This window comes from Stegostoma tigrinum, chromosome 18 (genome assembly GCF_030684315.1).
Source record: "Stegostoma tigrinum isolate sSteTig4 chromosome 18, sSteTig4.hap1, whole genome shotgun sequence".
NCBI lineage: Eukaryota > Metazoa > Chordata > Chondrichthyes > Orectolobiformes > Stegostomatidae > Stegostoma > Stegostoma tigrinum.
Window position 1 is genome coordinate 32,866,846 of NC_081371.1, and position 26,421 is coordinate 32,893,266.

The following is a 26,421-nucleotide window of genomic DNA, read 5'->3' on the forward strand; positions in this document are numbered from 1 at the left end:
ACTGGCCTACTGACCACTGGCCGTCCTGAATATATTTCACTTGTGTCTCCCCTATTTGTTCCAACTGGTACAAGCATATTCAATTCAACATTCTCTCATTGGAGACCCCTCCATTATAGGCATCTGCATAGTAAACCATGTTTAAATTACTCATCCAAAACTTTTACATTCTTCCCTACTGCAGGAGACCCATACTGTACAGAGTACTCCAGATGTGATCTCTCCAGCATATATTAAATATGTGATTGAAGTATAATGTATCTACCTTCGTATTCAATTTCCCTTGCAATAAATGATAATACGCTAGTAGCTTTCCTAACTCCTTACTGCACTTGAATACTAGCCTTTTGTGGTTCATGTACTTGAACACCTAGATTCCTCTTTATCTCAGAGCTCCATGATCTCTCACCGTTAAAATAATATGCTTCTTTGCTTTTCCTGCTAAATGGACATTTTCAACATTTTGTACTCTGTTAGCGAAACCTTTGCCCACTCATTGAAGCCATAGATATCCCCTTGTATCATTATGTCTGCTTCTCAATTTACTTTCCTACTTACCTTTCTGTTGCCAGCAAGTTTCGCAGCATTGCCTTCAGTTCCTTCACCTGTCTTTGATATAAGTTGTAAAAAAGTTGAGTCCATTTACTGATTTCCTATAGCATGCTACCTGTTATATTTTGTCAGCTAGAAAATGACCTATTTATTGCCTACTCCCTCTTTTCTGTTAATTAGCTAATCTAATTCTGTTCTACACCATGAGCTTTTAATTTCTGCAATGGCCTTTGATGTAACAACATCTTTTAAAAATGTCAACTGGAAATCTAAGTGCATTACATCCACCGTTCACCTATATTTACAACGTATGTTTCTTCCTTAAAGAATTTCAAAAAGTTGGTTAAACATTATTTCCCTTTCACAAAATCATATTGACTCTGCCTGATTACCTTGAGGTGTCCTACTGTAACATATTTAATAATAGCTTCTAACCTTTTCTCTCAGGCAGATAGTAAGCTAACTAGCCTATAGTTTGCTGCTTTCTGTCTCTCACCATTTTTGAATAAAGGAACGTAGGAACAAGACTAAGTCATGCAGCCCATTGAGCCTGTCCTGCCATTCAATATGATCATGGCTGATCAAGCTCTTCACTACCTTTTACCCAGCTCATCTCTATAACCCTGTATGCCTCTAGTAATCAGAAATGTATTAATCATTAAACATACCGTAATAGAAAGAATTCCAAAGATTCACAGCCCCCAGAGTAAAAAAAATTCTACTTATTTCAAGCCTAAGATTTTTAAATTATGCCCTTATTTTTAAATTATGCCCCACTGAGGGAAACATTTTGCCTTCATTACCATGCCTGTTCTTCATTGTAAATTTCAATGAAATTATCTGATTTTTAGGTTTGCTTACTGCTGCTCCTGCAATCTTCATTGAATCATCTTTAAAAGCTATGCATTACCTATTAACAGTTACACATTTTAATGTATTTTTGCAATCCACCTCAGCTAATTTGTACTTCATCGTAATTTTCCTTCATCATAATTTTCCTTAATCAAATTTTACATCCTTGCTTCAGAATGAATTACCTCACTTTCCAACAGAATGTATAATACTAACATATTGTGGTCAATTATCCCTAAAAGTTCTTTACAACTGGATTGTCAATTAGCTCTTTTTTCATTACATAATACTAAATTTAAGATAGCTCGTCCATTATTTGGCTCCTCAACATGCTACTTCAGAAAACCATTCCTAACACACTGCTGGATCTTATCATCCATAGCATCAGTGCTCAGTTGATTTACCCATTCTTAATGCAAGTTGAAGCCACTGATGATAACTGTGTTGCCCATGCTACATGTTTCTATCAGTTCCTAATTACTGCCATACCGACTGGGCCATGACTATGCGGTAGCGAAAGTCTGCTACCCCATGCCATTTCTAAGGTTCACCCAAATAGATTTTTGTTCTTTCTGATCTGAGATCCTTCACTTGGAATGTATTTTTCTGGTTGGCCTGTATCTATTCTGGGAATACTGAAATATTCCCTTAAATGTCTATCATTGTGTCTCTATTGACCTATCTTTGCCTCATTTGCCAGTTCACTTCAGCTAGCTCTGCTTTCATGCCATCATAATTATCATTATTTCAGTTTAAAATAATAATCTTTAATCCTATCTTCTCTCCTTCAAAGTGAAATTCAATCATAACATGATCACTTTTGGAGGGGTTCTGTATTAGGTATTAATTAATTAATTAATCCTACCTTGTTGCATAAGTCTAGAATTCCCTTCTCATTGGTTAGGAGTATTGCAAGATTCCTAAACTTAACCCTTTATACTAATGGCAAATATTAATGTCTGTCCCCTTGCCTATAGTTATCCTGTTTAATATTACATGAAAATATCACATCTCGAATACTTTATGAAAAGAACTGTAGCCAGTTGTCAATGTGAATGAGAAAGACCTTCATAACTCATGTAACCCCATCATTAGTTTATCATTAAGTTCATTGCCCTTGATGAATAAATCTACATGATGAAAGTGAACACAGGGTAGTAAACCAGACAGCAAAGTCTGGGGCCAGAGCAGGAAGTATAGTCTGAGATTGCTTACTGAATTGTATAATTTGACAGAATTGAACCTCTGCTTGCTGAGAACAGAAGCCCTGCTGTTAATTTGGAGAATGTATCTTTGTTTACAACATTTTGAGGTTATTGTTCCCATTTTAATATTGGAAAACTGACCAGATTTGAACATTTCGTAACTAATAAATCGTTGATCTGCAAATAAAACCAAATACGCTTATCAGACTAAATTTACTCAGGAATAAATTACAAAGAAAGTGCATCACTATTGACAGAATGGAATACAGCATAACTTTTCGTGTAAAGATACCAAAACACCCATAAATAGTTCATACCAGCAACAACTCACTTGTCACAGTGGTTATCAATCACAGAGTAGTTGAAGGTGTTCCTGGAGTTTGATCAAGTGATTGCTGAACACTTGTCAAAGCTATCCAGTGCAGACTGACCTAAGTTTAAAAGTTATTTTACAGACAACAGACTCATTATTTAGGCCACAGTAGGTGCGTCATTCTAAACTCAGCTGAAGAACCATGTTACTGAGCCGGTGAACTTGTACTTAGTAAGGGAGAATTTTCATGGATTGATAGAAAATACAACACAGGAAGAGACTATTTGGAAATAAAGACAAAAAGTGTTGGAATAACACAGCCTGACTGGCAGAGAGAGAAAGAGAAACAAGGTTAATATTGCAAGTCCAATAATGACTCTTCAGAAGTTTTGTTATATTGGACTGAAAACGTTAAATGTGTTTCTCTTCCCACATATGCTGCCAGAATGACTGAGTTTCTCCAAAACTTTCTGTTTTCATTTCAGATTTTCAATGTATGCGGTATTTTGCTTTTCCATAGACACAGTTTGGCTTTGGTGCCTGTGATGGCATCTCTTTTATAAACTCATTTCCCCCTTATCCTCTTATGTTCATATTTTTGAAATCCTTATGATATTCATTTCCTCTTAAATGAGGTTCAGGGTTCCACCTCAATAGGCAATCACGGTGAGTTATTGCAGGATGCAGCACCCCTATAATTGTTGGGAATGAGAGGACTGAAATTGGGATATATGTAAAGGTGCTAAGTGGTGAAATATGAAGGGAATTAGAGGCCCAGATCAGATGTCTTGCTCTTCTAGTCTTACAAAAAAACTCTTGTTCTTCTCCCTTGCCAGATTGCATTAACTGGGGCTTCCGGGCTGGATGTCTTGCTCCAATGGTAGCTAAAATGCTATCAAGGTCAATTACTGCAAAGATATTACCACAAATTGTCATATCTTAATCTGAATATATTAATGAGGCTGCTGCCTAACTACATTCATAAAAGGGCCCAGTGAAACTGATGGCAGGTGGGGATTAAGTGACAAGTCTGTGCACAGCCTTCAAAACTGGCTGCCGGCCTACTGTCTTGTCATGGGTTTAAACCACAGTTGTCTCCCTACATCCCTCACTGTCCCCCACAGAATCATTACCATCCTCACCAATCATTATACGTCTTTTCACATGATATTCGCTAGGCCACTTTTGGAATACAACATGCAATTCAGGTCTCCCTGCAAGAGGAAGGATGTTGTGAAACTTTGAAAGGGTTCAGAAAAGATCTACAAGGATGTTGCCAGGGTTGGAGGATTTGAACCATTGGGAGAGGCTGAATAGGCTGGGGCTATTTTCCATGGAGCGTCGAACATTGAGGATTGACATTATAGAGGTTTATAAGATGATCAGGGGCATGGACAGGGTAAAGAGACAAGTTTTTTTTCCCAGGGAAGGGGAGTCCAAAACTAGAGGACAGGATTTAAGATGAGAGGGGTAACATTTAAAAGGGACCTACAGCGCAACTTTTTCATGCAGAGAGTGGTGTGTGTATGGAATGAGCTGCCAGAGGAGGTGATGGAGGCCAGTACAAATACAACGTTTAAAAGGCATGTGGATGGGCCTAAGAAGGGTTTAGAGGGATATGGGCCAAATGCTGGCAAATGGGAACAGATTTATTTAGGACATCTGGTTGGCATGGACGAGTTGAACCGAAGGGTCTATTACTGTGCTGTACATCTGTTCCTAATACTTTGACTTCTAGCCCTTAAGTTTTATGTTGTGGAATGTCAAATGAAAGACAAAGAATTGTTCATTCTCAACAATTTTTGAATAGCTGAAGCCACCAAAACCCCTGGTATAAGTGTAATTAAATTAACTATCAAGAAAAAGAACAACAACACAATTGTGAGAAATGTTGTTTGTGAAAATTCTGAAATTTTGATTGGTACACACACTTCGGACGGGGTAAAACATTTATTCTGCATTTTTGCAATACTTGAAAGGGCAGTTTTACTTGTGATAATTGATGCAAACCATTCAATTTTTTTTCAATCCAGGAATTGATATTTCACAGTTTGAGCAATGTAAAATCTATTGCAAAAAAAAGAAGTGTTATTATCTTTATGCTTTATTCAGCATCATTCTGTTTACATGTTCTTAACAGCAGTCTGAATATCCCTACTCCTGCAGGATTGCAGCGGTCCAAGAAGGCAGTTCACCACCACCTTTTTCAGGGCAGTTAAGGATGGGCAATAAATATTGGCCTCACCAATGACACCCATATCCTAAGAACAAATAAAAGAGGCCAAAGTAACAGAAGGCATGGAAGGTGCTAGTAGTGGTGTGGAGAAAGGAGGGAAGAGAAAAGATCAGCATCAAGTATCAGATTGCTGGAGGATATTACAGAAGAAGGGAGGCTCAAGGGTGTAAAGAATAACAGTAATCCACACAGATGTTGAAAACTTGAAGTTTGGAAGAAAATGTATGTCCACCACGATGGTGTGATACTTAAGCAGGAGCTGCTACAATCTGGGACTTGTGCAGAAGTGTTGACTTAACTGCAATTTACAGCAAGTCAGTGATGAAGTTGAAAGCATGATAGAAACATAATGGCACAGAAGGAGGCTATTCGGTCTGCCAAGCCTTTGCTGGCTCTTTGAAAGAAGGATATACCCACTCACATGTTCCCATTTTTGCTTGCAACCTTGTGAGTTGAATGCATAGGATATATAACACAAAAGCAAGCCATTGAGATTGCTCCAAACAGTCCATGTTGACATTCATGCTGCACTCAAGCCACCTTCTGTTTTCAAGTTTCTACTTTAATAGCCATTAGTCTTTATTTCCTTCTCCTTCATGTGTTTATCTAATCTTCCCTTCAATGTATCCATTCTATTCTCCTTAACCATTCCCTGTTGTAATGAGTGTCACATTCTCACCAATCTCCAGGCAAATTAGTGTCCTTTGAATTCCCTATGTGATTTCTTGCCTATATATTGATGGTGTCTAATTTTGCGCAACCCTATCTCTGAAAACATTCTCTGTATGTTCACTCTGCGAAAACCTGTCATAATTCTGAAGACTACCATTCGGTCACTCCCCAGCTTTCTCTTTGTAGTCCTTCATCCTTTCCTATTAGTTATTCCTTCATATTTCTGAGATCATCTTTGTAAATCTTTTTTGCACCTTCTCCAGGGCGTCTTTCTTTTACTAGTTTGGTGACCTGAATTGTACACAGTGCTCCAGATGTGATCTGAAAAAGGTTTAATACAAATTTAGCTTAACATGTCTTCTTCTCAATTATATCCCTCTAGAAGTAAACCCTAGTGTTTGGTTTGCTATTTTTATGGTTTTGTTAACCTATGTCATTACTTTTTGTAATTTGTATATTTATACTCCCTTTGCTCTTCTATCTGATTTAGATTCTTATTTTCTAAGTAATATACATTTTGTCTTGCCACACATTAATTTGCCAATTATATACTCATTCTGCAAGTTTGTTAATAGCTTCTTTTAATTTGTTGCAGTCCTCCCCAGTATTGACTGTCCCTCTAGAATCAAAGCTATTTGCAAATTTAGAAATTGTGGGTGGAATTTAATAAGAGCGTGGCTCCTCAAGCAATTTGACAGAGACGAGGGTACGGTTCAAAGGTTAATGGTAAGACAGAGCATGGTATTATCACTGTGGAGTACTTGGGAAGGTTGAACTTGTGTCTGTGGATGATATTGTCGAATGATAGGCTGTAAATGCATGAGAATAGGACCTTGGATAAATCAGTTCTGATGAAGCGTCACTGTACTGAAAACGTAACTCTGTTTCTGTCTCTACGGATGGTGCAACACCTCCAGAGTTTCACCAGCATTTTCTGTTAGTGTTTCAGATTTCTAGCATCCACAATTCTTTTATTTTACCCTGAATAACTTGCTGGGGTGTTCCAAAGATGATAATGTGGTTGTGTGAATGGAAACCATTAACTTGTGTGCCTTGGCAACAACCAGATAGGCAGGTGAAACAAAGTGAGGGTAATCCCAGTGAACTGGACAGTGGAGAATGTTGTTTCAGCATTAGATTGTGGTCAACAATGTCAAAGGTTTCAAAAAATAAAGGTGTAGGGAGTTAATGGCCTTAGAAACAGTATATATTTTATCTTAAGTACATGTCACATATACTTTTGCTTTTGTTAAAGAAAATAATCGCATCCTTTGTGATTATAAATGAATGTATTTCTTCCAAGTAAGAAATATTTTAAAATTCTTCTCTCCCTATTTCTCTGCTGTCTTCCAGACTCTCCATTCTCGAGAATATCTCTGCTTATCAAACTCTAGTCACTTCAGCACCCAGTTTTAATTGGTCAACCACTTGTGATTATGCCTTCAGCTATTCCCAGGCCCTATTCTCTAGAATTTCTTCCTTAAATCTCTCTACTGCTTTTTACATTTTTTTAAAGATAACCCTTGAAATGTACCCCTTTGACTAAGTTCTTGGTCTGTGTGATTCATTTTATTCCATTAAAAACCCGACGTTAATACAAATTTTGGTTCCAAATGTACATAAATTGTACATTTTCTCTTGGGTTTTTAGAAAATCTGACCATTGCTGAGTTCTCTCAGTAGACTGCAAGAACTGCACGCTGCAGTCTTTGTATCATTGTGTACTAATTTAGAATGAGTAAATTTATAGAATCATTTAAAACCTGTTTGTATTTCAGAAATGAAGTATTACTAAAATTCCAGAAGTAAATGCAATTTAATATTGTCCAATTTTTAAGCATTTACATCATCAGCTCATTTTAGCCATCATACATAGTTTGCCTTATATAATGCAGAACTGTTGGTGTAAAAGTGGAATATACATGGACAGATTTATATACATGTCTACTTTATACTGTCTGTGACCTTTGAGATGTACAGTATTAATTTATTTTTGGACTCACTACATTGTGCATAATATGGTGAACATATTCAGGTTCATTAATATGTCCTGAAATTTATTTCACCCATTAATGAGAGGTGACTTACAGTGCATTACCCATCCTTTGATTGGATTCACTATGTCACCTAGCCTCTCAAGTTGTGCGTGTATGTGTTTCAACAAAGCCAGTTAACAATGAAGTATATGTTCCAATAATGGAGATTATAAAATGTAGCTTATACAGTAATCTGTCTCAGCAAAACACAAATAAATTCAAAATGCCTGTGAAGGCTAAGTTGCTGTATGGTTGTATTCTGCTGTACCCATTGATGTATGTTATGTTAGTATCTGTAAAATGTATCAGGTGCATAACTCCTAAGGATTTTGAATGAACAACTCTTTGTTGTTTTGACTCCAGTGCCATCACATGTGATGGCATCAAGAATTTCCAATAAACTAGCCCAGCATAAGTCCTAGCGCATGTGCATGCATTGAGATTGCCTAGAAATTCAAATGGGCTCATTGCTGTGCATAGGAACCTTTGTAAACATAACAACATTAAGAAATAGAAGCAGCTGGAGACTAACATTCTATTAAAAGGAGAGGCAATGTCCAAATGGTATTATCGCTGGACTGTTTGCCCAGGTAATGTCCAGAGGACCTGGGTTCGAATCCCACCACAGATGGTGGAATTTGAATTCAATGAATATCTGGAATTAAGGGTCTAATGATGACCATGGCTGATTGTTGGGAAAAACCCATCTGGTTCACTAATGCCCTTTAAGGAAGGAAATTGCCATCCTTACCCGGTTTGCCTACATGTGACTCCAGGTCCACAGCAATGTGGTTGACTCTGAACTGCCCTCTGGGCATAAATGCTGGCACATCAAACTGTGAATGAATAAAAAAAAACTTGAAAGGTGATCTTCAACTCTACCTTCCCATTCTCAGCCAACGTCTCTTGATTCCGCAAAGCACCAGAATTCCTTCTATTGTAGCCCTAAATACTCAATGATAACCCATTCACAACCTTCTAAGTCAAGAATTCCAAAGATTTTCCATACCTCCCCTCCCTCCCCCCATTGAGTGAGGATGTTTCTTCATATCTTCATTTCAGAGATTTGACTCAGAAATGCAGGGCTTATTTGATAATGAGTCAGAAATCATTACAATGATCAATATATAGTCTACATTCATGATTAGTCACTGTACCTGAACTGATCACTACAACCAACAGCCCCAATTTGTAAAGAAGCTGTCCAGTTCAGTTTTTCAGTGCCTTAAATTGATCTGGTGATGATAGTCAACGTAATTACAAAAAGCAAAGTTTTATTTCTAGCATTTCTTTGTGATGATGCCTTTTGACTTCAGCTGAGAGATTAGAATGATCTGTGTCATCATTGCTATTCTCAACAAAACCAACAGAAGGTACAATTTAATGGAATAGATATTTTGCTATATTTTATATATGTGAACTGAACTGTTTCATCTGGCATTCTGACTAAAATCGATTAAAATTCCATGACATTCAGGGAAGCATTCTGGTCAAATGTCAGTCAGATCTGTCTAAGCAAAATTCCCTGTTTACCCTAAAAGTGATCAAACAAACAGTTCTGTAAAACTAGAGGAGTTATTGAGATACAATAAGTAAGAAATGGTGCTGTAATGAGGGACATGATTACTATATAACATCATTTACTATTTTTCTACTAAGATAGTTTTTCATTATATATATTAATATATATAATATATACTTATATATATATAAATATATTTTATATAAATATATATACACGTATCTAGCATATATACAGCCTCTCAGTGTAAAATGACATGTATAATTGATGTTAATAGCTACATCCTGAGGGCAATTTGAGGCTAAATCCTCCTAGGCATATCATGAGGTTCATAATTGGATCATTATTTCTCTGTAGATCAGCGGTCCATGGGTCCTTCCCCTCTCCAAATTTGGAATCCCAGTAGGAAATGACATTTCGTAAACACATAGATGGGAAGCAAAGGATACTGAAATGGTGTATAATTGAATTATATTAATGTTTTATTTTGCTAGTGACAGAAATTCTAACCTTTTAGAAAATGGCTCTTTGTAGGAGGGAAGCGGGGGAGGTGAGAGCAGGGAAAAACTACACAGTTGTTCTGAAACCCAAAGACACCCTCTTACTACTTAAGGTCTACAAGAAAGGTAAATGAAAATCTCTTTAAAAGGCCTCATGTTATCTTGGATCCCCATTCCACAGTCCACTGAAAAAATGTCAATAGCTTCTGCATTCAGGCCAGGGTTAACAATTCCAGTTAGGTTTGATATCACTGTGCTCCGATTTTACATGCATAGCAGAAATTTAATGATTTAGACAGATGGCCTTGTCACCTCTTCAAAAGATCTGGTTAATAATGAAGATGGCACAGTTCTTGCAGGCAATGGTAGACTTGGCATTGTCCACCAACATGGTTTCCAGCAGGTGAAGGAGGTTAAAACTGCACCCTTTAAATTTTTGAAATGGTTAAAGAATTAATGGTATATGAAAAGTTTTATTGTTTAAAGTACTGTCCAACTCTAATAAAGTTTTTGATTTTTTTTTAAACAGCCCGGTTTGTTTGTTGGGTCATATTTAAACATTAGACAGTAGGGTTTTCTGAATTCTTCAAAAAACAATGCATTCACAGCAGACTGTATTGTCAATATCTGTTTCATATCTTCCTATTTTAATGGAAGAAGTGTGTACCAACAAAACCTAAATGCCTCTGAATTCTGTCGTGGGTATCACAAACAGTGCTGCAGTAAGTGGTTTGGTTTGACAACTACTTGCTGTAAGCAAGTAAATGTCATTTAATATGTCAGTTACATTCTACAAGCCTGCATCAGGAGATTTTTTTTTTGAAAACCCTATAATCATTTGCCGGTTACGGAAAAAACTCAGATTCTTGTAAATAGGACTCTCAATGTTAAGATTGCTTGCAATTCTTTTTGCACACATCTAATAGCTATAGCTGATGTCAAGTGGAAGTAAACCTCCGGAAAACAAACCATTTTGCAGGTAGTAATACCTATAAGTAATATGAATTGTTGGAACTGAGAGTTTCATTGGAGTTCTTCAATATAACCTGTATTATAACCTATAGTCAATTGACTGTGTTAGTTTAAAGATGCAGGAATAATAGTCACAAAATTTACCTGCATAAATGCATAGGTGCAATAAAAGAATTATGCTCGTTCCACATGTACAATCTGATTACTGTGACCAGAGTGTTAATTGGATTCTAACTGCCAGATCTGATATATCTAGCTTTGTAGTGGAAACCCTTTTGAAAGTGATGAACTGTAATTCACTGAGCTGCTTGAAGCACTTGTAATTTACTGTGTGTCATACTATGAAGAGTATGACCTAATGGACTTCACATTACCTGTAGCATTGCAAGCCTCCGAGTGAAACTAGCTGCTGTAAAATGATAGTGAAAGACGGTGAGATGTATGTGAAATCTGCCATATTTAGCTGAAATGCAGTCCTCACATCTTTTGCTATTACATGGTGGTTCAGTTAAGTCTGGCAGAACTCATTATCTGTCTTTAGTTAGCTTATATGTAAAATAAAATCCAGTGTGAAATATTAGTTGTGGAGCCAACATTTTGTCCACGATTCAATATGGAAATCAAAACAAGTGTAACTTGTAGAAGGTTGTACACGTACAAATTTAGTTCATTTTTGCAAATGGAGCAGAGAAAAGTCAGTATTTTTCTTTCGGTTTATTGTTTACTGGAACATCATTTTCAGCTTGTGAACTCTTTTTTAGTGATTTCAAGTTGTATTTCTTGAATTGTGTTTGCTAGAAGTATGTGAACTTGCAATTAAAATCCCATAAACCATGCATATAGCAACTAAACAGAATTAAAGTATTTATAGAAAAAAGATGATATCTGCTGTTTTAAATGAGCATTAATTGTATTCTATTATCTCATCATATCAGTACTACAGTTTATTTCGTAAACTTCCTTGTATTAGTTTTTTTTAGAATGCTTATTCATGTCCATTATTTTCAACATTAGAACTTTTCCATTCAGTGTGAATCACACCTGCTATTTAAGGTTCTTGCGAAGAATAGTAGCTCAGGTTGTGGACGAGGTTGTTTGCTTGCTCGCCAAATTGGCTGGTTATTGTACAGACGTTGCATCACCGTGCTAGGTAACATCATCACTGCGGCCTCCGATGAAGCAATGTTGTTCTACTCCACTTGGAATTTATACGATCCGGTCTGCTAAGTTGTGTTGTGTCATTTCCGATTCTTTTATGCATGGGTTTGTACGCTGTGTCTAATTCTGCATGTTTGTTAATTGCATTACGGGTTGAAAATCAGGCGTCTAGGAATTTCCATGTGTGCCTGTGTTTGGTTTGAGCTAGGATGGTCACATTGTCCAGTTAAATTTATGGCCTACATTATCGGAGTAAACTGAGATGAGGAAAAGTTTGTTGTGTCTTTTTGCTGCTGGCTGGTGTTTGTGTACCCTGATGGCTAGTTTCCTTACGGTCTGGCTGATGCAATATTTGTTGCAGCCATTGCAAGGTGTTTTGTAAACTGTGTTGGTCCTGCATGCCATGGGTATGGGGCCTTTGATCCTTGTGAGTGCTTATCATAGTGTGGCTGTGCATTTGTGCGCTACCATGACTTTAGTGGACGTGGAAGTCTTGTTGTCAGTTCTGATATGGTCTTGATATAGGGTTATATGGCTAGTGTCTTAGAGCATACTGTGTCCTCTTGGTGTTGTCTATCTAATATGTACATGTGAATGAAGTTGAAATTCCTGTTGTTAGCAAATACTTTTTTGATGAAGGGCATGTTGCAGTGTGGTCTGGCTGGTTTGAATAGTGTCCTAACACAGCTTTGTTTGTGGACGTTGGGTGATTGCTGTGGATTCCACAACACACTGCAACACACCAGAATTATATAAGAAGAAGGAAGAGCACCTGTGCAAGGTATTTGCTAACAATGGATATCCCAACAACTTCATCAGCAGGTGTATACTGGATTGACAACGTCGAGAGGATACAGTACACCACGAGACACTATCTACACTACCCTATCTCAAAAATATATCAGATCGGACAACGAGACTCCTACAACCACGAAGAATCATGGTAGCACACAAACGCATAGCCACACTAGCACAAACGCTCACAAGGACCAAAGACCCCACACACATGACATGCAGGACCAACATTGTTTACAAAATATCTTGCAATGACTGCAATGAACATTGCATCAGCAGGACCGGAAGAAAATTAGCAATTAGGATACATGAGCACCAGCTAGCAGCAAAACAGCATGATGAACATTCCCTCATCTCAGTGTAAGATAACAAAGTGTGGGGCTGGATGAACACAGCAGGCCAAGCAGCATCTTAGGAGCACAAAAGCTGACGTTTCGGGCCTAGACCCTTCATCATGCTTTTTCTGATGAAGGGTCTAGGCCTGAAACGTCAGCTTCTGCGCACCTAAGATGCTGCTTGGCCTGCTGTGTTCATCCAGCCCCACACTTTGTTACCCTCATCTCAGTGTACTTGGATAATGAAGGCCATCAATTTGAATGGGACAATGTGACCATCCTAGCCCAAGCCAACCACAGACATGGATGGAAATTCCTAGAGGCCTGGCTTTCAACCCATAATGCAATCAACAAACATGTAGAATTAGACCCCGCAATCAAACCCATGTAAAAAAGAATCGGAAATGACACAGCCCAACTTAGCAACCGGATCAGATAAATTCCAAGCATAGTAGGATAACTTCACTTCATTGGAGGCCGCACTGATGATGTTGCCTAGCATGTTGATGGAATGTCTGTATGATAACCAGCCAGTTTGGCAAGCCAGCCAACAGCTTCACATTTGCTGTATTATATTTTTATAAGGTACAGTCTTGAAAAGAATCCTTAACTGCTGAATGGCCCTATCTTTCATATTTTGAGAAAAGATGACTGTGGCTGTTAGCAAGTCTTCAGTTGTTATTTGTCAGCTGGGAAGTGGCAAGGCACCCTGATCTGTCAAAAGATAGTTTCGGCCATCAGAAACAGTGCAAAGATGACATTTTGTGGTTATTGTACAGATCAGTTAATCCATTGAACTGTGCTTTTGCTTTATACCTTCCTTTTCTTGGAAGTACGAGAAAATTGGGCTATAGTGTTTCTGACTGAAGTGCATTGTATTCCTTATTATTTCCCAAACAGAACTGCAATTGAAAAAACAGAGCTGCATGTGAAAAAAAAATCATGCAAGCCAGCAGACTAGAGAGCTTCTAGGAAAGCTATCCAATCTTTGATCCGTTGTTATTAGCCGTCGGTATTCAGACAGAGTAATTGCTGAGCCTCTTGGTACAAGGTTCACAGTAAATCTACCTCAGTTTTCCCTTTTCTTCCTGCCTGCCTCCATTGAAGTTGACCTCTGTCAGTTAGAGAGCCTCATCAGTGACTCCAACCGCAGCAAGAGCATCTTAATGATCTGAAATTCTTCTGAGAAGTTGGTGATGTTTTCTCATCAGGATCCAATTTGGAGTGCTTTGTTCCATTCTTGAACTTGTCTTTGGAACCACAGAACAGCAAGTCAGTTTGTAGTCTTTTATATTTTCAGAAAGCCAAAAGACACTCCTGCAGGAAAAATTGGAGAGAAAATATGGTATTTGAGAAAATAATCTGTTCTTAACAATATTTTATAAAGGGGTATATTTCAAAATATCCTCTACACAAAACAGTACAAAAAGGATAAAATAAACTAAGGACAAAATTCATTCCAGTTGACAGATATTAATTTCTTAAAATCTGACAGCAAATTTAGCAACAATTACTGATTATTTCAATATAGTAATTCAGATGTGTACAGAAATAAAGCAGAAATACTGAGAATGGGATAGTTGATGATAAACTGTTCCTTTTATGTGAGAATGTTTTCAGTAAGATTAGTTCGAGAATGCTTATTACTGTTAGCCCTTCATAGCCTCATCTTTAGAAGTAAAATTTACTGCAATTCAACCTCTATTCCTTTCTATTCACCACACTTGTCAGTCAGCTCAATGCTGTATCTACAGGAATGGAGGTGTTATATTCCAGCAATTATCATGTCATATACTTGAAAATGTAAATGAATGTGTGTGTAAAATTAAATTTATGGGTTGTCAGTGAAGAATAAGAACCAGGAGAGCAATTACTTATCTGCTTTCATCTCTCTAGCTCTGATACATCAGGCAGAAAACCATACAGATAAATGCTGGAATTAGCATTATGCAGGTCTTAAAATGAATGGGCTGGTGTCTTGTGTTGCCTTCTATAGCTTTTGTTTTGAGGAGCAAGTGAAATTAAGATGATTATCATCCATCAATCTGCCAGAAAGACAGTGCTAGAACAAAGGACACTGAAATTCCATGTTTACAGTATTTGGTTTTCAAAGAGTGTCAGACTTATTGGGACAGTTTTATGGTTTGTTGAAATAGTATTTGAAAATTTTGTTCCTCTTTTACTGACAATTTAGAAATGTTATTTGAGAGAAACTAATGTGAGTAATCCTGAGCCTATACTAACTGACAGAAAGGCAGCAATATGAATTAGAAATATACATTAACATTTGCAAAGAGTTAAATCAATAATATTTAATCATTGAGTTAAATTTAAAGCACTTAGACATTGTAACTGGGTATAACATCACACTGACGTTCATTTGTCTCTCAGCAGCTCTCATCTGCAAAACTGTATCATCGGTTTTTGTTCTCAGTTCATAAATGTTCTAATGAATTTATTAATTTTGAGCATTTCGATACCACAATATAAATGTAATACTGGGGGCATTTGCTGCTAGTTCAGTATATTATCTGTAGCACAAAGTTTCAGACATGGGCTAACATTTAAATGGTGAGATCAAAAATCTGCTGGCTCTAATTCACCAAGTTTTAGGACTCCGGGAACAATGCTGTAGATTTGTTTGAATATGAATGTGCAGTGGGATGTAGTTTGACCTTCAGCTGTGATTTCAGTTCATCAGGATTAGTCAAGCTAGGCGATCAAGACTGCTAATGCATAATGACTTATAAAATGAAAAATGTGTAGTGACCATGCAAATGTTTCAGCTAATCAAAGAGGAGAACTTTAGCTTTGAGAGAAAAGAACAACAAGGGCATGTCAAGGCCTAAAGTGAAGATGTGTGTAAAATAATCTGAGCAGCTTTATTAGCAAGAGACAGTTTTGAAGTTTCATTTCAGGCTCTTCACATATTGTACAGTATGTTATTTTGCATATATAGTACCAAAAATGAGATTGGAGGAATCACTTTTTCTTCCTCTTAAAAACTGCTTTAAGATGATCTAAGACAAAATTCACATTGAGAGCTCAAGGTTACTGAAATAGCAACCCATCTATTTCACATTCATTTTTCAGCATGAAGGAAAAATATTTGTTATCTTTTCTTGACATGCAAGCGTTGATTTTATTCCAACCCACCTGTCTGTGACTGAACATCTCAACAAATAAACAGGAGCAGGTTACTGAGCTGCTCAGCTCCTGATGATTTCTGAAATTAAACTCTAAACTAACCGCAAGTTCATAAAGCCCCCCCACCCAAAACTACACAGGCTTCAAAGTTTTATTCAAATTGGGATCCACTTGATGTGATTTTTAAACCAAGTTTAAGCAGGGAATCCACAGTATCTTCAGCCAAGGCAAAAGCAGATTTGTAGACACAAAAGATTAGTTGAATCTAAAACTTTGTTTTGTGAGGTCAAGCAGTAGGAGAACACAGACAAGCCTAACTAGCAGACTTCCAGCCCACTGTCCCCTCTGTTGAAGCCTATCTGACCTTTTGCTTACCTGGAAGTTGACAGAATAATAAGAATTGTTTGCTCGTTCTGGTGGGATTTAAAGAAAGTATAGACATTGAAATTGTCACCTGTAGCCTCGATCCAGGTGGGAAATTAAATTGCTGGTGCACTATTTTGTGAGGAGCTTCTGCAGAGTTGAAATCCACCCCGTAAAAAAAATTCAAACTCTCATGTACATCTTTGCGCTTGATATTTTCTGTGTGTTGCATTATGGAAATTGCAAAATTTATTTAACTCCACCAACACCTGATTACAAAAAAATGTAAAAAGTTACATGACAAGATTGTGGGATTTTAAATGAGATGTTCAGACTTTTGAAAACTTTAATAGGTAAGCATTATATAAACCTTAATACTGGACTAATTACTCTGATATATACATGTTGCCTTATGGCATTGATTTTAAACTACATTCAAGGAGTAATTATTGATACCATAAAACCATTGACATACTGCTGCTGTATTAAGTATTTGTCCTAAACGTCCAACCATTATTTTATTTTTAGTCTATTGAAGCCAGTTCTAACTATTTTACAAATTAGCTGAGGTAGCAAAGAAGCAGCATCATACATCATTCAGATGGTGTACATGAATCCTCACAGTTTTGTGGCATCGTTCATGTACTGCCTGATACAGGACATTTCCCATTTTACTGGTTATTTACACATTTTTTTATGTTGCTGATTTAATTGTGTGCCTGAATATTGTAAACAATCACTTACCCCTCTTACTACTGGTCATGCTCAGAGGTATTATAATTGATTCTGATCTTTGACTTGGAGAAGTAAAATATGTGATCTGTCATGTACTGTGACTCTTTCCGTTAATGTTATGCATTGGTGTTTATGTATCATGTATCTATAGCATGGTAGAACAAATACATTTTTATATTAGAAGAAAATACAACTATGTGAGAATTTGAAGAGAAGACAAGCATGTTTGTGTATTTTAGAAAAATTAAGAGAACAATGTTGTGCTCTATACTCCTCTCTTGAAATTGTTGTTTCTTCTTGACTGTGGGTGTATGGACCCTAGTTACCCTCTTCCGTCCTCCCACCTAATTCCTAAACAAAGTGAGCAATTGTGAGGCTGAGGGACACTGCAGTTGAACTCCGTCTTATCCTCTGCCAGCAAAGTTTCCAAAGATTGGGGTTCTGTGATCAATTGTGGTGCCTTAAAAATAGTGCAAACTTAGATCAACTCTGTTAGTGAAAGTGAGTGTTAAACCTTCCTGATCCAAGCAATTTAGCAATTCAAAGCATGAGTAAGGATAACTTTATTTAATTAAATTTAATTGGCTGATAACATAAATGGTTAGATTTTTGTCTTCACTTCTTGGTGTTCTGGCCATTTGGAATGACGATTGCTATAAAGGTCATGTGATTTGCTCCACAGCTCACCAGTAAGGCAGTGAAAATAGAAACTTGATCCATTTTATTTCTCATGTATTTATGAAATTGTAGTGCATGCATACAGTTTTCATTTACTACACTGTAAGTTGTTTGCTGACAAATCACATTAAAAAAAACTCATCCAGTACGATTAAACATCAGCGTCAATATGAATAGTGTTGTCAATGAATGTTTTAATTTTCTAGCAACAGAATGTTTGGATGTCACAAGGCGACTGATGTTTATGTGGAGTTTTATTTTCAGTGGGTGGATGCCAGTTATCTAGGAAAAAAGGGAAGCTTTTAATTTATTTAAAGCATTGCTGGTTATGATACGTGTCCTTTGTTATAACTTGTCAGCTTTACACACACCCTGTATTGTTCCTGGCAAAGCCAACTGCATGAAATGCTTTTCTGGTAAGCTTAAAAAATGCGAATACAATTTAGTGTATTGAATCTCATTCTAAATTTCTTATTTTTTATATCAGAGGTAAGTTTACAACAGTTACTTTGGGCTGATTTTGCTTAAGAGTTTTGGAATTTGATATTTTCATGAATTAAAAGTAGTCTCCACTGAAAATCTATTGAACAACTATCTTCAAATTGAAAAAGTTGTCAAATTACATCAGATCATTTTCTGATTTTGTCACATCACTTTCTTAATAGTCCATTGGAAAATGTTAAAGAGGAAATGTTTACATTGACTTTTTTATGTATATTAGAAGATATTTGCCTTTTCAAAGAGGAAAGTAATTGCTTTTTCAAAGCTTGAATAACTTGGCAGATTGACAAGTTTTCAGATTATGAGCTGGTTAGTACAAGCAATGCCTTCAAATAGTGTATCTCAAAAGCTGTTCATTGTATTAACTCCATCTCTTAGTGTGCAAGGCGTAGCTCACAGAGTACAACAACACATAAGGAAACAATGTAATCGCCACCAGAAATCTTGTAGCAGCATGTCAGTGCTGAGTTTAGAAGACAAACATTGATTCTGGGGATCTCACCGTTTTGAAAATGTTGTCCCTTCAGCAAGTGCTGCAAGACCAAGCAAAGCATACAGCATGTTGCAGTCTGCTGGTTTGGCTTGATGTTCTGAATCTCTCTTGCTGGAGCAGGTGCCTGTGTCAGTGGCCATGATGACTCCCCAGGTGATCACCCCTCAGCAGATGCAGCAGATCCTTCAACAGCAAGTGCTGTCCCCACAGCAGCTTCAGGCTCTACTTCAGCAGCAGCAAGCAGTCATGTTACAGCAGGTATGAGAACACCCGCAGCACACCTGCTTTTTTGACAAGTCACATGCAGAATTGAAAATGGCTCAAGAAGCCCAGTTTTTTTTTGTAGTTGTATTATAACACCATATTTTAATCATATGCGTATGCATCTGCCTCAACAAAATTAGAATTCATTAAAATAAGTTTTTGAAATAATCATTTGTTTTTTGTTTTGATTTTAATTATGCATATTAGTAATGGATTATGCATATGTAAGTGTGCTTCAATGAAAATGAGAAAATAAGTTTCAATTCTATTAAATTATTTACTACCAAACACCACATTTAACATATTTTTGCTGTAAATCCATCACAGGTATTTTCTTATCACCACTAAAATTATTTGGAATTGTTTAAACTGCTTCACTTCATCTTTTCATTAAATTAAGCAGTTTATATATTATGCTGTTAGCTAAAGATATATTTTAACAAGTGATTTCTGGAAAAAAAAATCAGTATTAGAAGTTTTAAATTGTAATGACATCTTGCGCAACTATATTCGGGATCTGTTCAATCATATCAGTTGAAATTGTAGTCCTGTGACATCCAGCTGAATGGACTGACAGATTAATTAACTTTCTGCTAAGAACCTAACCATGGGGTTTGTCTCAAAACAAAACACTGAAATTTGCTTTGCGATACCTTCCAATTTCTTTACATGCTTCTAATTTTTAGGTTCATTTTGTTTAACAGTCTCTGTTGGTTTTCAGCAACAGCTTCAAGAGTTCTATAAAAAACAGCAGGAACAGTTGCATCTTCAGCTTTTGCAACAACAACAACAACAACAACAACAACAACAGCAGCAGCAGCAGCAACAGCAGCAGCAACAGCAACATCCAGCCAAGCAATCAAAAGAGGTAGGTACTGAGTAACTCGGCTGCCTACATAATAGTTTGGGGTGAAAAGGAGGTGGAAGAGAGGCAAGGATAGGATTACATTTTTCTGTAACGAGCCTCTGGTTGTCAAAGGTACATTATTATGATTTTGCTGAGTCTAATAACAATGACAGTAGTACTTTCAAGTCCCTCTTCTTTGTAGTGTGGAACTCAAAAGTTGTAATCCAAAGCTGCTGTCCTTTAATGTTCACTAATGAATCACAGTGTACAAAGAGCAAGCTGTGTGATGGACAAAGTACTGATTATCTTGTAGTCACAGAGATTCTGAGTTGGTGAGGGACCCTCAGTTTTTCCTCAGAGGTACAGCTCAGAGAGCATGCAAATTTAGCCTACTGTTAAAAACCCAGGTTGAGTATAGACTTCAAAGTCACAGGTCCCTGATTAATGAACTGCTACTGTAGGTTTGGACTGGCGAGCAGAAAGTTACAGTTTGATGTGCTCATAAATCAACCTGACAGGCCTGTTTCCCTGGCCTACCTAGCTCTTGTCAGCAAACTGCATCAAATATAAACATAATACAAACAAAACATGTTGAGGTAGTTAAATTGATCAGCAGGTATCGTGGACATTGTTTTCAAGAAACATATTATGCAAACTTACAGGAAACAGCAATGACCTCCTGAGGCATTGTTTCTGTTTGGATTTGTGAACAGAATTTCATCCAGCCATCAAATATGGAATAGAAATTGCTCCCTTATTTCTCTTGAGGCTTTGGGCCATCCACATGACTTGCTCCATTATGCAGTCTGTTTTCCAGTGAGTGCATCAGAAGTTTTGCTTTTCCCCAAACTAATGTGAAAGGTCTTCCACAGCAGCTTGTCTTCCTCTGAAGTGTGACTGCCTTCTCATATCCTCCTGAGTCTCAGGAACTCCAGTTTGTCTTGTAATGCCTCAAAAAATTGGAAGTTAGACTCTTTCCTGTAATAGGGTATTTCTCTGCCTTGAATGTATTCCCAGTTTTAATGTATTCCGACAAGAGAAGAAAAGAAAGCTAACAGGGCAATGCTATGAAGGCTACATCCCAGTTTACTAATAGATCACTTGAGACCACATTCATGGGCCACAAAGGACTAAACTTATTCAGCTGCAAAAGCAGCACTGCCTATAAAGATTTTGCTGTGAAGATTTTATACAATGGGCCTGGATAAATGTAATGTTATAGGTGACCTTAGCATTTGAAGGAGCTTCTTTGGTAATTGAAATTAGTTATACGTAATCTGTACTCACTGTGTGTTATATTTTCAAAACACTTACTAAACATCATTTGTGTTCCTACTTTTGTCATGTATGTAATTTGTATTAATAAATTTGTGCTTATGATGTTCTTTCTTTAAACGAACAAGAAAATATTCAAGAAAATCACTCAGCAAAGGTTTTCCAGATTGTTTGTTTATATGGCACTAAACAAAAATTATTGAGATTTTGTGTTATATAATTGTCATTTGTGTTAACATTGGCAAGAAAATAGTATCGAGCACTTCCAGATCTTCGCAGACCCAAAATAGAAAATGATTACCACTCTTAAATGAAAACAGTGCGAATTTAAATTATAAGGAGGAATCCTACATAGCTCAGTCTCCAGTTACAGGATTCAGGCATGTAAATAAGCATAATTCAAGTGCAATTAAGTAGAATAAGGTTTCACAGAATTTCTCATTTCAGTGTATGCTGTTCTTCCAGAAATTTGCATTAAAATTAAATCCTGGTGTAATCTTTTTTACAATGATGAAAATAAAACATAATTGCAAGTGTCCAATGGTCAGGATGGGAAGCAGGCTGCAGCATGTCACATTTTTCCTGTTCTGCTTTTCTTTCCAACAATCCTGAACATGGAGATGATCTAATGAAAGCAGATTTTGGGTTCTTGTTTAGAAAGTCAGCTTATGATCCCCTTCATGTGAACCACTTTGAAGGTGGTTAGCACATTTGCTACAAATCAAATAACATGGTCCAATCAGAGAAACATTTGATGTTTTCATGACGACAAATATTACAAATAAATGAGTCGTAAATTTATCATTTAGTTAAGAGCATTTTTTACAATTATTTATCTCTGAGACTTTAGTTTCTGTTTTACACTGTGTGAATCTATACATGTCTTTACAGCAGCAGTTGGCAGCCCAGCAAATTGTCTTCCAACAGCAGCTTCTCCAAATGCAGCAAATCCAACAACAACAGCATTTGATGAACTTACAACGTCAGGGACTCATTACTATTCAACCTGGACAGCCATCCCTTTCAGTCCAATCTCTGCCACAAGGTAATGGAATGTAATACTATTGAAGGCTGCAGGGGTCTTCATTGCTTTGTTGTCATTTTGTTATTTATTGCAAATATATGCATAGAGTAGCATTACCTAATTTTGTTACTGCAACATATAAAATCTGTTGCAAACTCTGAACAGTGTTGTATTAACTTACTATGAGAATATTTAAAAAGTAAATATATAAAAAATGGTTTCTTCTCATTGTAGCAGTTTTCTTGAGGAAATACTTAAGGTGAATTATCACCCAAAATCAAGTAATACCATCCCAATCATTTTGCTTTTACTATGATTGGACCATTTACAAAATAGGTTTTTGACTCCAACTTTCAGGGAGTAAAACATAGTATCTGCATCCCAATCGTTTAACAAGAAATGAATGTAAAATTTTATCTAAATGTACACAAATACAGTGTATAAATTTTCCAGCATTGGAAAATACAATGGGTAAATGAAACAAGATCTCTTTGAAGGAAATAGTTTCATTTTTACTTATTGTCCTGTTCTAAAGAAACTTTCAAATCAAGAGACAAAATCAGTACATTGAAACCGATGCACAACAATCTGGCAAGCAAGTGAATTAGCAAGCCAATTTCTCACATTTGGCAAAGTGTGTCATCCAACCGCGCTGTCAAGTCTGCAAATGCTATCACTGTTGTTGATGCTAGAAAATCATTCTAATAGTCTAACGTTTTAAAAATAATTCATATAAATGTGAGGTTTTAGGGCAAACACAGAATCAGACTGTTTTACCATAATAAGGACAACATTTGTTTCAAGATTTTGATTCACTTTGAACTTTTTCCATTTAAACGGTTCATTTTAAGTTCGTTTTTTTAAAAGTAATGCACATTTTGCTGTCTGATTTATGAATGTTCTTCAAAGAAGGAAATCTGGCATCCTTCTCCAGGCTAGCCTACATGAGACTCCCGACGCACAGCAATTTGTTTGCCTTTTAACTGTCTCCTGGGCAATTAGGACTGGGCAACAAGTGCTGGCTTAGCCTGAAATGGCCACATTTCCTGAACAATAAAAAAAGTTATTCTGCATCCAAAAGCACTTAAAGAAACACTCAGAGTTGAAACCAGAATGAAATGTTTTATATAAAAATAATTTAACCAACCCTTATGGATATGTTATGACAACTTATAGTGGCGGGTGAAGACTTGAACCTGGACCTTTGAGGTCCTCTGCAAATTACACCGTTTGTGACTACAACATTACCTCACCTTGTTCAACATTGTGAACCATGTCTTTGTCTTCTACCTGCTCTGTTTGATAGCCCAACTGCATATCCCTGCATTCTTCAGTAACAATTCCATGCATTCCATCAGAAATTGATTCTCTTCTTACTTTGCTCCCTGATCCCACACAACTCCCATTGGATCCATCTTTTTTCTCAGTTAACATGCTGTTTTTGAGATTTTCTTTTTGTGGGCACAGTAAGCTTCAAATGCATCTAATATGTATACACCATGCTCCCTCTTGCCATTTGCTGTAGATTTACTCCATTTGTTAGTAAATGGGCGACTGAAATTTATTTTCCTGAGCAAGAAAAGGTCACCATTGATATCTCTAACGATAATCAAAGGTATAGTGCCACTGATTCCATCCTCCTTTCCAGCACAATCACAAGCTCGCCAAAGTTAGGGGAGTTTGCCGAAAGTTTGATTTAAATTAAGCTATTTTGTTATTGTTCAGGCTGAGCATCTCTATCTCATTTAATTTTCCCCGGTCAAATACATCTTACATTTGTCCATCACCAACACTGCTTGTTTTTAAACAGGCTTCACCACATCTCACCTGCTGTTGAAACTTGTGTCAGCATTACGTTTGATTTGTCCAGTCTTTTCTTCCTGCATCCTAAACTTTTCCCTCAAAAAAGCTGCAGCTATTTCAGAGCTCGGCCATAACCTATGCCATGGGATATTTCGCACTTGATCTTTCTATCATCATCGTCATTCAAATGTGTAAGCTAATTTTTCTATAATGCATTGCATTTTGAACTTTGTTGTCCTGTTGACGTCATTCTATCGCCTTGATCTTCCTGATAGTCATCACCAGCTGCAGCCATAGCTTTAATCGATCACGCTTTTGTGCTTTGACTCTTGTTTTTTTGCACACTCCTCTCTGTTTTCTGCACTGTTGGCTGCAGAGCTTTTACTCACTCTCTCAGCAGGTCCCTCTCTAAGCCAACCGTATGTGCACTCTTTTCTTCCTCCAGCTTTGAAAGATTTCTTAAACTCATGCCTCACCATCCATTCCCTGATTGTTTTTCCTCCTGTGAGGTATCTTGAGGCAATTTTCTATCCTTAAGATGTTATTTAAGTACATGATGTTGTTATTTAAATCATGAAATATTTACTCTACATTGCTGCATATCTGAGATAATGTTGCCTCCCCTTGCTATTCAGGAATCTGTCCACAGCTGCCTTAAAATATTTTAAAATTCAGCATCCCCTGCCTTTTAAGGAAGGGAATTGGAAAGTTACACAACCCTCTGAGAGATCTTTTTTCCCCTCATCTCTGTTTTAAATGGGCAATGCCTTATTTTTAAACAATAATCTCTTAGTTCTAGATTCTCCCAAAACAGGAAACATGCTTACCACATCTATCCATTGAAATCGCTTCAGATCTTATATGTTTCAATTTCGGACAAGGCTTTATAAAATCTGGGTATTGAGGGGTGATGGTCTGGAATGCAATGTGAGATGTAAACTTGGACCACTGTTAAGAACTCCATAAATCTCACACTTCAGTTATTAAAACACCGTTGCATAGGTTCATTGTCCCTGATGGAACAAGCCAAAGGAATTTTTTTTTAAATTGTTATATGTGAGCAACTTGTAGAGGTCATGATGAATTGTGTTAGCAAATAAAAAGACTTCAGAATTCAAATGAATGTCTGATCATTGTTAACAAGTAGGTGAACTGATATTGATTTGGCCTGTAATATAGATTAACCAATTCACCCAACTAGTACAATTCTTGTCTATTCCTTTTTTTTAATTAATATCTGTGCTGTAATTTTTCAGGCTTAAGCCCTGCAGAGATTCAGCAGCTCTGGAAAGAAGTGACCGGGGTGCACAATATGGAAGATGGCGTTTTGAAGCATGGCGGGTTGGATCTCTCTACCAATAATTCTTCCTCTACTACCTCCACTACCATTTCCAAAGCATCACCGCCAATAACACATCATTCATTAATGAACGGGCAGGCTTCAGTTGTCACAACAAGAAGAGATAGGTAAATATTTCAGATGGATTAAAGTATCCGCTATGTACATGGAGGCAACAGAGGAGGTGGTTGTTTAACACACCCTCTTCAAAGTGAGTGGATTGTAATCAGATGGTCCATTATTGTGTTTTAAATCTGATCCTAGAGCACAAACTACACTGCTGAGCCCTCATCCAGTTTCCACAATAGCAAGAACAAAAACAAAGTTGCTGGAAAAGCTCAGCAGGTCTGGCAGCATCCGTGAAGGAGAAAACAGAGTTAACGTTTCGGCTATGGTGACCCTTCCTCAGAACTCAGTTTTGAGTTCTTCAGCAACTTTATTTTTGTTCTTGATTTACGGCATCCGCAGTTCTTTTGGGTTTTATTCTACAATAGCAAAATGGTTGCTTGGGTTTGGAAGTGTACAAGGTATGCACTTGCAGGCAAACCTCAATTTTAGGGTTTACCATGTGCCTCTAGACTCTCCCTCAACAACTGCTGGTAGATCAGAATGTTAAAATTCTCCCCCTAATATATCCAAAATTTCAGCAGTAACAAAATTTGGCTAACTTGCTACATTGCTTGGAGGCTGAAAATTTGTGTTTTGCGATGGCCATCAGGAATATTTCTGTGTGCACCTGTCTGACAGTCTGTCGTACAGCTAAGGCAGACCTTACTTTCACATCACTCCTAAATTCTCTGTTCTT

At 37.0% G+C, this 26,421-nt stretch overlaps 1 protein-coding gene across 9 annotated transcripts in view; it reads left to right on the forward strand.

The window, feature by feature from the left end:
* Window positions 1–26,421, forward strand: part of foxp2 (forkhead box P2) — a 724,116-nt gene that overhangs the window by 618,387 nt on the left and 79,308 nt on the right. For all 9 annotated transcript variants that reach the window (XM_048548978.2, XM_048548980.2, XM_048548981.2 and 6 more), the window contains 4 exons: window positions 19,185–19,322; window positions 20,050–20,196; window positions 22,342–22,495; window positions 25,534–25,744. In XM_048548978.2, the coding sequence (XP_048404935.1) occupies window positions 19,185–19,322; window positions 20,050–20,196; window positions 22,342–22,495; window positions 25,534–25,744 (650 nt within the window). The remainder of the gene's footprint in view (window positions 1–19,184; window positions 19,323–20,049; window positions 20,197–22,341; window positions 22,496–25,533; window positions 25,745–26,421) is intronic.